The sequence below is a fragment of the Palaemon carinicauda genome, chromosome 43 (genome assembly GCF_036898095.1).
Source record: "Palaemon carinicauda isolate YSFRI2023 chromosome 43, ASM3689809v2, whole genome shotgun sequence".
NCBI lineage: Eukaryota > Metazoa > Arthropoda > Malacostraca > Decapoda > Palaemonidae > Palaemon > Palaemon carinicauda.
This window is the reverse complement of record NC_090767.1, coordinates 36,496,836-36,509,335: the sequence shown is the minus strand read 5'-3', so window position 1 is coordinate 36,509,335 and position 12,500 is coordinate 36,496,836. Positions and strand designations below refer to the sequence as shown.

The 12,500-nt window shown below is 35.6% G+C and overlaps 2 protein-coding genes across 2 annotated transcripts in view; both read left to right on the top strand.

The window, feature by feature from the left end:
• The window catches only part of LOC137633804 (proprotein convertase subtilisin/kexin type 5-like), an 897-nt gene extending 287 nt beyond the window's left edge, over positions 1-610 (top strand). Inside the window, exon 1 of the mRNA XM_068366049.1 lies at positions 1-610. This exon is cut by the window's left edge and continues 287 nt beyond it. Coding sequence (XP_068222150.1) covers positions 1-610 — 610 coding nt within the window.
• An 802-nt stretch (positions 611-1,412) lies between these two features.
• On the top strand, positions 1,413-1,973 carry LOC137633803 (uncharacterized). The gene has a single exon (XM_068366048.1). The coding sequence runs from the start codon at positions 1,413-1,415 to the stop codon at positions 1,971-1,973; it is 561 nt and encodes a 186-aa protein (XP_068222149.1).
• Positions 1,974-12,500: the final 10,527 nt, after the last annotated feature.

The window sequence follows — 12,500 nt, the reverse complement described above, 5'->3', positions numbered from 1 at the left end:
AGACTGTGAGACGAATCAAATAAACCAGTGTCTAGTTTGTAAAAAAGAAAACTGTATATGGCAATGGGCAGAATGTGAGACAGTTCAGTTCATAAACGAATGCCCACATTGTGAAAATAAACCGTGCAAAGACTGTGAGACGAATCAAATAAACCAGTGTCTAGTTTGTAAAAAAGAAAACTGTATATGGCAATGGGCAGAATGTGAGACAGTTCAGTTCATAAACGAATGCCCACATTATGAAAATAAACTGTGCAAAAACTGTGAGACGAATCAAATAAACCAGTGTCTAGTTTGTAAAAAAGAAAACTGTATATGGCAATGGGCAGAATGTGAGACAGTTCAGTTCATAAACGAATGCCCACATTGTGAAAATAAACCGTGCAAAGACTGTGAGACGAATCAAAGAAACCATTGTCTAGTTTGTAAAAAAGAAAACTGTATATGGCAATGGGCAGAATGTGAGACAGTTCAGTTCATAAACGAATGCCCACATTGTGAAAATAAACTGTGCAAATGTGCACCACAGGAAATTCGAGATAAATTTTTCTTAAATCTAAGAGGGGAAGAAATGGACATCAACGAAGGTCCCTGCATTGTAACTCTATGAGAGTCGCAGTTCTGTGAGAAAGCCAAGGAAAACGAGGAATTGAGCAAACTGCTACGCAAGTTACGGGCAACGCATGCCCTGGTCGAATTTGACTGGGGTAGTAGGAAGCGATATTTCGCAGGCGGAATCGATTTGGACCATGCTGGTAAAGAGTGGGCAGTACCATTTTACTGGGAAAAACCTCCATCAGTAAGGGATGTGTAGTAGGCACCTACTACTTCTCAAACCTGGCACCACGTCAGGTTTGGGAAGCAATTACAGACTTGCACAATCCCTGGAACTTGCGTCGGTATAATTTTTTCAGAAATAACTGCCAGATGATGGCACGCAATTTGCTAGAAAATCTTGGCCTCCACATCTCCAGATATGATCGTGTCCCACTGGTGAATCCCCGACGGCGAGGAGAAAAGAACGAGAAGATTGAACGTTTCAAGTGCTCTTTTGTAACATCTTCAAATAATTACAAATTTACCTCGTCAGTGAGTGACACGCCTGAATGCAATATGTGTTATATGCAAGGGAATGACGGGAAAAACGTCACACTCGACTTAGATGAAAATTTGGGCAAGATTCTGGAATGCCATTTAGGGGAGACTTTAAGCGGTGCTGCGGAGGAGAGCATTGAAAAAGTAAAGCTCTTAAGACAGGAGGCAAATCAGAAAGCAAATGAAAAGGAAAGAAATGAGAAGAGGAAGAAGATTAAAAAGAAAGAAGAAAAGTTAAATAAAAGATTGTGAAGGACAATGGAAATAAGAAAAATAAGAACGATAAAATTAAAAAGGAGAATAACAAAAAGGAGGCGATGAATAGAAATCCAGAGGAAAAATTTAATAAAAAAGAAGAGGAGGAATTTAATAAAAAGAATGCAAAGGACCACAGGAATAAAAAGAATAAGAACAATACAATTAAAAAGGTGAACAAGAATCAAGAGAAGGAGAAAGGAAAGAAGATTAAGAAGAAAAATAAGAATCTGGAAGAGAGGGAGAATCGGAAGGAAAAAACGACCACCACTCGTATTGAAGAACTAGAGAGGGAAATAGCAGAATTGAGAAGAGAAAAGGAGGATCTGCAGGAGGAAAATAGATATTTAAAGGATTGTCTCAGGAGACAAGACAGACACAAGCGTAAAAAATTGTGGAAAAATAGAAAGGAAATTAAACCACTCAAGAAGGACCTTCTAAGAGAAGAGCAAATCAATGATCTTTTGATGAGGCTATTTACACAGGCGGAGAGGATCAAAGAAAAGAAGGAGCATATTCAGAAAAGACGGATATACAATTGGGAGGGCATTGACCGAACTTCGAAAAGCTCTCCAGAAAAGACCAAAACACACCAGTTAACCAATGAGTTTTATTACGCATAGACGAATTTGATGTAGATATGAAAAAATACGATGGTAAAAATGAAATTATTAGATGTGAATGTCGTCATCATGATAAAAGTGAAAGTCATAGATTTGAATATATTTCGGTGTCTCAACGCTCAGCGAGGAAGAGTAAGCACCCCGTCGAAGTGTTCCGTGTTAGGTTAGGCTGCGGAAGGTGTTTTTTGCTTCGGATTTTCAACCGAATCGATGCTATCAGGAAGTTCATCAAAAGTCGGCCAATCTCCATCATTTGGGGACTTAAATTTGTTATTGTGCCTTTGAATAAGAAGGAGGAGGAGAAAGAGAGAATAGATAGGAGACCCAGAAAAAGGAATATCAAGAATCAGGAGGAAGAGATGGAGAATGGAAAGAAAAAGATTAAGAAAAATAAGAATCAGGAGGAAAAGAAGAAAGGAAAGAAGATTAAGAAAAATAAGAATCAGGAGGAAAAGAAGAAAGGAAAGAAGAAAATTAAGAAAAATAAGAATCAGGAGGAAAAGAAGAGAGGAAAGAAGAAGATTAAGAAAATATACAAGAATCAGGAGGAAGAGATGGAGAACGAAAAAGAGGAGACTCAGAAACAAGAGAATAGCAAGAATCAGAAGGAGAAAATAAACACCACTCGTATTGAGGAACTAGAGAGGGGACATTGCAGAATTAAAAGAGGAAATGAGGATATACGGGAGAAAAATATATATCTAAAGGATGGAGATTCTAAGAGCACAGCAAATCAATAATCTTTTGATAGGGCAATAATTACAAGAGAAGGGGAACAAGGGGAAGAAGGAGAAAAAAAGAGATAACAGCAACAAAAATCAAATGAAGAGGAAAAAAGAAAAAAAAAGAGCATGTCCATAAAGTACATAACAAGAAGAATCAGATGGATAGGGAGAATGGAATAACTTACAAGATGGAGTAAGCAGAAGGAAGAAGTCTCACTTATTCCAGTATGCAGTGTTCTTTGATAAAGATTCACCTGTACTGTTTCTTTATCAAGTAGACAAATGCAGAAAAAATAAGAGTGGCCTCTTTCAATACGCTCCCCTGAAGGAGATTCCAATGTACAGGAATACAGGAAGAAAAGTGTTTAAGTTTGTTATTATACCTATGAACCTTCTGGATCAAGAGAGTGCTAAGTCCATTCCAGCCTTCCAGGTTAAAGTGAATAATTTACAAGATGTACTCAGCAGAGGGAAGAAGTCAGACTTGTTCCAGTATGCAGTATTCCATAATAAAGATTCACTTGTACTGTTTCTTGATCATGTGGACAAATGCAGAAAAAACAAGTGTGACCTCTTTTAACACGCTCCTCTTAAGGAGATTCCAATGTAATGGAATACTGGAAGAAAAGTTTTTGGGTTTGTTATTGTACCTAAGAACCTTCTGGATCAAGAGAGTGCCAAGTGCATTCCAGCCTTCCGGGTGAAAGTGAATAATTTACATGATGGACTCAGTAGAGGGAAGAAGTCTCACTAGTTCCAGTATGCAGTGTTCCATAATAAAGATTCACTTGTACTGTTTCTTTATCATGTGGACAAATGCAGAAAAAATAAGTGAGATCTCTTTTAGTACGCTCCCCTGAAGGAGATTCCAATGTAATGGAATACTGGAAGAAAAGCTTTTGGGTTTGTTATGGTACCTATGAACATTCTGGATCAAGAGAGTGACAAGTGCATTCCAGCCTTCCAGGTAAAAGTGAATAATTTACAAGATGGACTCAGCAGAGGGAAGAAGTCTCACTTATTCCAGTATGCGGTGTTCTTTGATAAAGATTCACTTGTACTGTTTCTTTATCATGTGGGCAAATGCAGAAAAAATAAGCGTGACCTCTTTTAGTATGCTCCCCTAAAATAGATTCTAATGTACTGGAATACTGGAAGAAAAGTTTTTGTGTTTGTTATTTTACCTATGAACCTTCTGGATCAAGAGAGTGCCAAGTGCATTCCAGCCTTCCAGGTAAAAGTGAATAATTTACAAGATGGACTCAGTAAAGGGAAGAAGTCTCACTTATTCCAGTATGCAGTGTTCTTTGATAAAGATTCACTTGTACTGTTTCTTTATCATGTGGACAAATGCAGAAAAAATAAGTGTGACCTCTTTTAGTATGCTCCCCTAAAATAGATTCTAATGTACTGGAATACTGGAAGAAAATTTTTTGTGTTTGTTATTTTACCTATGAACCTTCTGGATCAAGAGAGTGCCAAGTGCATTCCAGCCTTCCAGGTAAAAGTGAATAATTTACAAGATGGACTCAGTAAAGGGAAGAAGTCTCACTTATTCCAGTATGCAGTGTTCCATAATAAAGATTCACTTGTACTGTTTCTTTATCATGTGGACAAATGCAGAAAAAAGAAGTGTGACCTCTTTTATCGTTCCCCTGAAGGAGATTCCAATGTATCGGAATACTGGAAGAAAAAGTTTTTGGCTTGTTATGGTACCTATTAACCTTCAGGATCAAAACCCATTGAAAGACAAGCTCTCAATGGTAAGTGTATTCCAGTCTTCCAGGTAAAAGCGAATAATCTACAAGATGGAGTCAGTGGAGGGAAAAGTCTCACTCGTTCCAGTATGCAGTGTTCCATGATAAAGATTCACTTGTAAAGTTTCTTTATCATGTGGACAAATGCAGAAAAAATATGTGTGACCCTTTTCAGTACGCTCCCCTGAAGGAGATTTCAATGTAATGGAATACTGGAAGAAAAGCTTTTGGGTTTGTTATGGTACCTATGAACCTTCTGGATCAAAACCCATTGAGAGAAAATTTCTCAATGTCAAGTGTATTAGAGCCTTCCAGGTAAAAGCAAATAATCCAATGTACCGGAATCCTGGAAGAAAAGTGTTTTGGTTTGTTATGGTACATTTTAACCTCCTGGATCGAAACCATTGAGAGACAAGTTCTCAATGCCAAGTGTATTCCATCCCTCCAGGTAAAAGGGAACAATCTACAAGATGGACTCAGTGGAGGGAAGAAGTCTCACTTGTTCCAGTATGCAGTGTTCTATAATAAAGATTCACTTGTACTCTTTCTTTATCATGTGGACAAATGCAGAAAAAATAAGTGCGACCTCCTTTTGTACGCTCCCCTCAACAAATGAGCTGTAATCAGAGATGGCTAAACTCAGCAGTAGATTTTCATGATCCAACCTCCATACACCCTGTTCTCTGTTGATGCGATGGTGAAACTATGTACTCTTGTGGACCCTGGGACGTCCAGTTACCCTTCCACTCCAGGCCCTAGTATGTTAAGCCAATCTTCCGCACAGTTGACCTCTAAGAGTGCCAGGCCATTCTCCAAGGCTGCTCTTCGTCCTTAAGGAAAGGAATTGCATAAGTTATCTGTGTTTTGATATCTGTTGGAATCGCACGAATGCCATCAGTAGGCATACGAGATGTATTGGTTGTGTGGTGTCCATGAATGGCTAGAAGGGGCAAGTTATCATGAATGAATCACCAGTCAAGTAGATTTGTAGCTCTTATATGAACCATTTTACCTCCCATCTTACTCTCAGTAACTTTGAACTTACTATCAGTAATGTAATAATTAGAGAAAACTGAAACACCTTTAAACAGTTTTTCCTTATTTGATACATAAATTGGTAAAATTGGTAGGATTTACTGTCTGATACAAAATAAACAGATGGAATGAGTTCCTATTATTTGTGAAAGGGGATTAGTCTCGAACTGGACACCAGAGTCAACGGGTTTAAAACAGGTGTATTTAACAAACATAAATGTTGTAATACCTGGACTTCTTGCGTTTTATCCAGTATGCTAAAGAAACGATTAGTGAAAATCGGGAGTGTATGAACTGGCAGCCCTGTACACTGTGACAATCTGATTACTGAAAGAAAGTGTTGGTGCAGTATCCCCAGATACAATGCTTCACATAGTTGAAGAGAAAGCCAGTGTGTTTAAAGGTAACTATTTTAAAATTCAATAATAGCTAAAAAACTTTACATTGATCACATTGTACAAATCAGGTAATACTTTATCGAGGTTGCTATGGAAATACGCCTTGAAAGACTTAAATCCAGCAATATTTCGCCTTTATCTCTCATGACCAAATTGTGATCGGCCTGACCCTTTAAAACCTCTCTCTGTTATGCAGTACAATAAGTAGAGTTTGGTTCCACCTTCCTGTACAATAAGATCTGTGAACAGAAGCGGATGCAAACTGATGCTCTGATGTTGTTGCAGAATATTTAATATTCAACTGTCATAACACAGGGTTTTGTTCAATTCGTTGAATTTTATTATGTATATGAAGAATTGCATAAATGTAAAAAAATGAATATAGGAAAGAATGGTTTGTTACAGCTGTATAACATTTATATGTAAATTGCATTAATATAAAATACAATTGGGAATCAAGCAGACTTGTATTTATCACTATTTTGTTAATAACACACAAGTAAATTTAGAATTGGCTTACATTTTTTTTTTTTTTTTACAATTTTAAGATGAAATATCTTATTCACTATTAATAACCCAACCATGTTTTGCTATTCTTCAAAACTGATCGAATATTTATTAATATCAACTTATATATTTAAACAATCCTCTTTTAAAATGGCATTTTCCAAATTTCTGTTAATATTTAGTTTTAAGCAAGTAATGCATTGCAAATGCATACAGCACACTTTAGCTGTGACTACATTAGTCCATATTTGGTGTTCTCAATTTGCAGAGGACACACTGATATAATGATATGACTCTAGTTCTGCTATTCACCCTCTGACATTTGTTTATGTCAGCTCTTACAATAGTTTTACTAACCATGTATAGCATTTGAGAATACTTATTAACTATATTACCACAATATTGGAATCTAAATATCAGATACTCACAGACATTGGGGAGAAAAAATTGAATATCTGTTGTTTTGGTAATGCTTGCTACAGAAACTTACGTCACTGAGCCTTGCTCTGCCGCAGGACTTATCGGGGAAAAATAGTCATCCGCATAACAAAGTTGTCCAATAGTATTTTCTTAATATTTTACAGATTGTTTACTGGAAATCATTTGGAGGTCACCTCCAACCAATTTCAGTAAGCAACACTTAATTCTGATCAAATCCCAAAGACATTCATATATCTTTCAAAGCAACGTGAGAAATAAAATGCTTCACCTTTCGCTCAGAATAATATGAAAGGGATTTGCTTCTTAGAAATTTGAGATGATTTTTATTGTTGTTATTGTTGTAGATTACCGGACACTTTTTGAAGTACTTTAATGTACAAAAGGGCTCCTTCCTGAAGAAGCCTCAAATTCTTTTGATTTAAAGATAGACCTTGGGTCATAGGGATCTATACTGGGTCACTCTGTATTGACCTGACATTGCTTGCCCAAAGAGAAACTTCTCAATGAAACAAAAAAATTGTCGTTATTTACGTGTAATGATATACATAAAAAAATTAAAAGCAGATCAGAAGCACAAACAGTATGATCAAAGGTTAAAGGTTTGTATAGAGACATTAAAGAAAATAAGTGACTCATAAACTTATATATTTAATATGGAAATTTATTTCTAAGAGAAGAAAATTTTATCTTCTTACTTAGGTTGTTTTTTATTTTTAATATTCTTGTAATTCAATTAAATCAAAATGGAATTAGTTTTAGGTAGAGAGAGAGAGAGAGAGAGAGAGAGAGAGAGAGAGAGAGAGAGAGAGAGAGAGAGAGAGAGAGAGAGAGAGAGAGAGAGAGAGAGAGAGAGAGAGTGCCATCCTCCACCGACACTAACAATGAAGTGGGACATCTCACTCAGCAAACACATCTAAAAGGTCATCATCACGTGACCATCACATTACGACATCATCCGTTGCAATAACATCACATTTCTCTGAGACATCAACCCAGATCTGTTGATTAAAAACAACAAGGAAACAAGGAAGACAAGTACACGTGAAGAATCTACCCCCCCCCCCTCCCCCCATTCTTACCATCTATATATACCACTTTTAACAAATGTCCTTATGATGGTAATAAAAGGTTTATATAAAAAACAGTTATTAATATAGATAAATTTATTGTATCAACAACTGCATATTATCAGTAAAATATCTAAATATCTGTAAAAATAAATAGTGAAATATATAATCAGGTGCAGTGCATAAATTGTTCATATTAACAAAAAAAAATAATTCAGGTTATTTATCAATATATAAGAATATATGTCAACATAATGATATTCCCCAAATAACAAAATATATAATAAAACTATATGCATTCTATGAGCAAGTATTGGGTGAAAATTAGAATTCAATGAAAGGTATATAGTGTATAGATTATATGTTAAAAAAAAATTTATTCCATAACGCTACAAAAAAATATAGTTTGTTAACAAAACAGTACGTTCAAATAATGTTGTGAATAGGTGTAGAGTATAAAAATAGTATTTTCATATTATGTTGTAAATGGGTATACTGTATGTAAATAGTACAATAAAATTATGTCGTAAATGGGTATACTGTATAAAAGTAGTACATTCTAATCATGTTGTGAATGGGTAAACGGTATAATAAATAGTACATTCAAATTATGTCGTAAATGAGTGCACAGTGTAAAGAAAATACTATATTTAAATTAAGTCGTGAATGGGTATACAGTATATGGGCACTGATATATATTTAGAAAAAGTGCCATTTTGTGGAAGGGAATAACTATACTATGTGATGAAAAAATACATTCTATAAGGACTATGAATACTGTATGTATCAACAACAAAAATCATTCTTGGTAAGCCATTGATAAAAAAATATAACAAAAAGATTATACAACACCAAGATATTCTGAAAAAAAAAGATAAATTATGGATACAAAATTTCTTGTTTTCTGGTTACAGTGAAGATATAAAGTATATTTTTAAATCTCTAACGAATTTTTAGATTTTTAAGGTAAAATTGGCACTAGCTTCCTTGCTCACCCAAATACCCCATTGAGCAGGTGGGAAATAAGGGTCATGGGGCATAGACAGATTTGGAAATCTGAGGACAGGGGTCAGCAGGTGGAGAGCCTCATACTACAGGACCTTCCTGGGGCACTGTAAACCTTATCTCAGCTGCCGCTTGTTATGAGAATCTGGCATTGGACTATTGTGGACTTCTCTCACTTAGGATCAGATTCCTGTGAAAAAAAAAAAAAAAAAAACATAGGATTTTAGGTTGAGAAGGTTGATTTTTTCTTTGAGAAGGAATAAAAAGTTATTACAAAGCACATGGAATTTAGGAGAGTATCTATAGGGGTTCTAAGAAATGTTTAATAAATAGGTTTACCATGACAACAGAAGTGTACAGCTCTACAGAATGGACTGGATGTAGAGACGAGCAGAAAATAATATGAGTAGTGTAAATGTAAATGATACATGACCTGAAGACCTGTTGTTGAGATTGTGCACGTCCTGGTGGATAGAAAAGCAGACTGGAGAAGGGGGTGAAATGGACACTGATGTGTGGGTTTTGTACCAAAATGCATGTTCTTTATTCTTGGAAATAACTGATAAAATTCTAAAGAGAGTCAAGTATTAAAGTTCACTGCTCACCATGTACTTTGGGCCACCATTATCATGAGGGATATGTTTCAGGGCTTCATTAATTTCATCTTTCACTTTGGGAAGAGAAACTGAAAGATTAATTCACAATTTTCAATGTCAGCCATGGTAAAAAAGTTTCTTGCTAAAGATATTGCTATAGTTAATGTTGAGAGTAATCATTTCTGTACGGTAGCAAATTTGCAGATAGGAAGGTCGCCCTTATAGCTTTACACATTAACTCAATTTATTTTGGAGATTGTGAGTGTGCTAGTAATGAAATCAAGAGTATTTTGTTTTCATTACGCTTACTTGTAATTATATGATTATCCTTTTGCTTGCTGGGTCATCCCTTAAATTTATTACATCTCCCTTAATCCATAAGTAAGGTTGTTTCACTTGTGTGCTGATCAAAAGCTAAGCTCTAATGGTACTCACCTGAAGATTGTGATCAAACAGGAGTTCGAGTGAATTCTTTTCAGTTCTGATCATTCAAGAGGCTTTAATTGCCTAAGTGGATTCCAGATGATTTGCTGGGATGAAGATGTCCTCGTCTTGCTTCTCAAGGAGACTAGACTACTCTTCCTTGATTATGTGAATCTGCAATTAAATGAAGCTAATATTAAAAACTTCTCATAAGGAATATAAAATAGCAATTAAAAGAATGAATCATCAAAACGGATCGTATCTTTCAGTTTTCACATTATATTTATGATAGAACAATGTTCAAAAGGAAAAATTTCATATTCATTTCAATAATCTTCAGAAATTTACATTTAAATGGACAATCAAATGGCTCCCTCATTTCAAGACTTATCATTCCTGAATTTGTCACAATAAGTGAAAAGGAGAAATATTAATTGTGCATCAACCAAATCATCCAGCAACAAATCTTAAGAAAAATAAAGAAGTTGAAGAGAGGAGGCTCTGTGCAAAGAAGTGGAAGATGACTCTAGAGAAGGGCAAAGTGAAGGAATGACTGTGTCTTGTACTCACCGACATCGATCCAAGATGAGAAGTGAAGGAATTAACACTTTGAGAGATGACCTGCTTTTCCCTGAGGTCAGACTCTATTTCCAGAATGCAGATAATGTCTGTTGTTTAGGTACATTGCCTGGCCCATCCGACCATGCACAGGCTCTTGTAGTTTTGCAGCCTATAGGAAAAATGTCTTAAGAATGCCTTAAAAACTCTCCACTCCTGCCCAAGTACTGGTTGGATGCAGACCGCTCAGACTCCTAAACAGGAAACGAGAAAAGATGCCATATAAGAATGACCTTTTACCATTTAAAGAAATGGTGGAATTTACCAAAAGAAGCTCAACAAATAATTCTCCTGAAAACATGCCATAAAAATACAATTAATCTATTGTGAAGAAAAAATATGTTTAGTGCATCTTGCTTAATGCCTGAAGACAAATTATGTAAGTGATAGCCATATAATGAAACTATTTAGAAGTGATTTTTACAGTTAGTTTCTAAAGACAAGAGTTGAATGTTTGAAAACCCTAAGCTCAATATAAGAAATTACTGGAATATAAAAAGGTTCTAATACAGGTCAAATGTAGTAAATTATCAAAGGAATATTTATTTATCATAAATAATAGTAATCTTAACACTGATAGTATCAGTAAAAATGACAATATGGAAAACTTTTGCAAGAGTTACCGAACGGAAGGTAATTTTACTCTTTCAATTTAATTCCTTAGGAACAATAAACTCAAATTATATTTCTTTCCGTCGATTCATTTCCAGTAGTAACTCCAAAGTCTTTTGCTTAAAATCTTACCTCATCTTTTTTTCTTTCTCCTGAAATGCCCACCTCAGTTCTGTGTTGCTTCTTCTCTCATCAGAAGTTGACTCAATGGGTCTGACTGACGCTGGTCTAACATATCAGTTTCTCTTGAGTCCAAGAGATGACGATGAACAATCTCCCTATGCACCAGTCAGTCAGTCAGTCAGTCAGTCAATCAGTCAGTCAGTCAGTAAATCAGTCAGTAAGTAAATCAGTCAGTCAATGTTCAGTTCTACCATTTCATCTGATCTGTAAAAAGCAAATAGCATCAACATACAAGCGCATTACAAAGTTTGAGTGCTCTACAAAAGATAAAGTGTCTGCAATAAAAATCTTGTTGTGATATATCTTCACTCTGATCTTTTATCGCAAAACAGAATGGATCAATTAAATAAATATGAATTTGTAGTGGCGGAGCAGATATATTCATTATCTTATAATATTAACTACAAGATAGAAGTTGTACAAAAACACTTTACACTTTATATGTAAGTTTACCGAAAATGATATACTTCAGATAAATATAATTTTGCATTTACCAAATTTCCTAATGGAGTAATATAAAGGAGGTGTAGACAAATAAGAGGAAAAAGATGACTCTAGAGAAGATCTAATCTAAGGAATGACTGAGTCTGGTAATAACCTCCATCAATCCGAAATAAGTTTTGAAGACCTTTCTTGGGGCTGCTCCCTGATATGTCACATTCTGGTTCTGGAATGCAGATAATGTCCGAGAATTCCTCAGATGCTGGCTGGATGCTGAGTGTCCCAGCTCCAAAATAAAAGACCGAGGTGAGGAGGAGAGCTGCTACACACAGAGTATGTCAGGAGGCACCCTGTTCCAACAGATCTCGTTTGGAGCTTCCCTTGTCGATCTGGGCCCCTGACAATGTAGCTCGGGTCTTTGCAAGGAAGGACTCAAATGAACTCTCACCAAAGGGCTGGTGAAAGCACCATTAGAGGAGAGGGAGGAATTTCCAAAGAGAAGCTCGTCACTTAATCATTTCCTTACAAACCTACAATAAATATGCAAAAATAGTTATTTTGGAAAACAGAATGATCAAATGCCTCTTACATAATGGTCAATGATGAATTGGTGGAATAAATTCAATTCCTTAAAACCATCATAAGTAGGTACCTTTGACAATGATTATCTGAAAATAATAGTATATTGCCTGAAAACCCAGAAACAATGTTTACTTCTA

Excerpts from the sequence above, each read along its gene's own strand:
- LOC137633803 (XM_068366048.1), top strand. The coding sequence starts at position 1,413 with ATGAATAGAAATCCAGAGGAAAAATTTAATAAAAAAGAAGAGGAGGAA.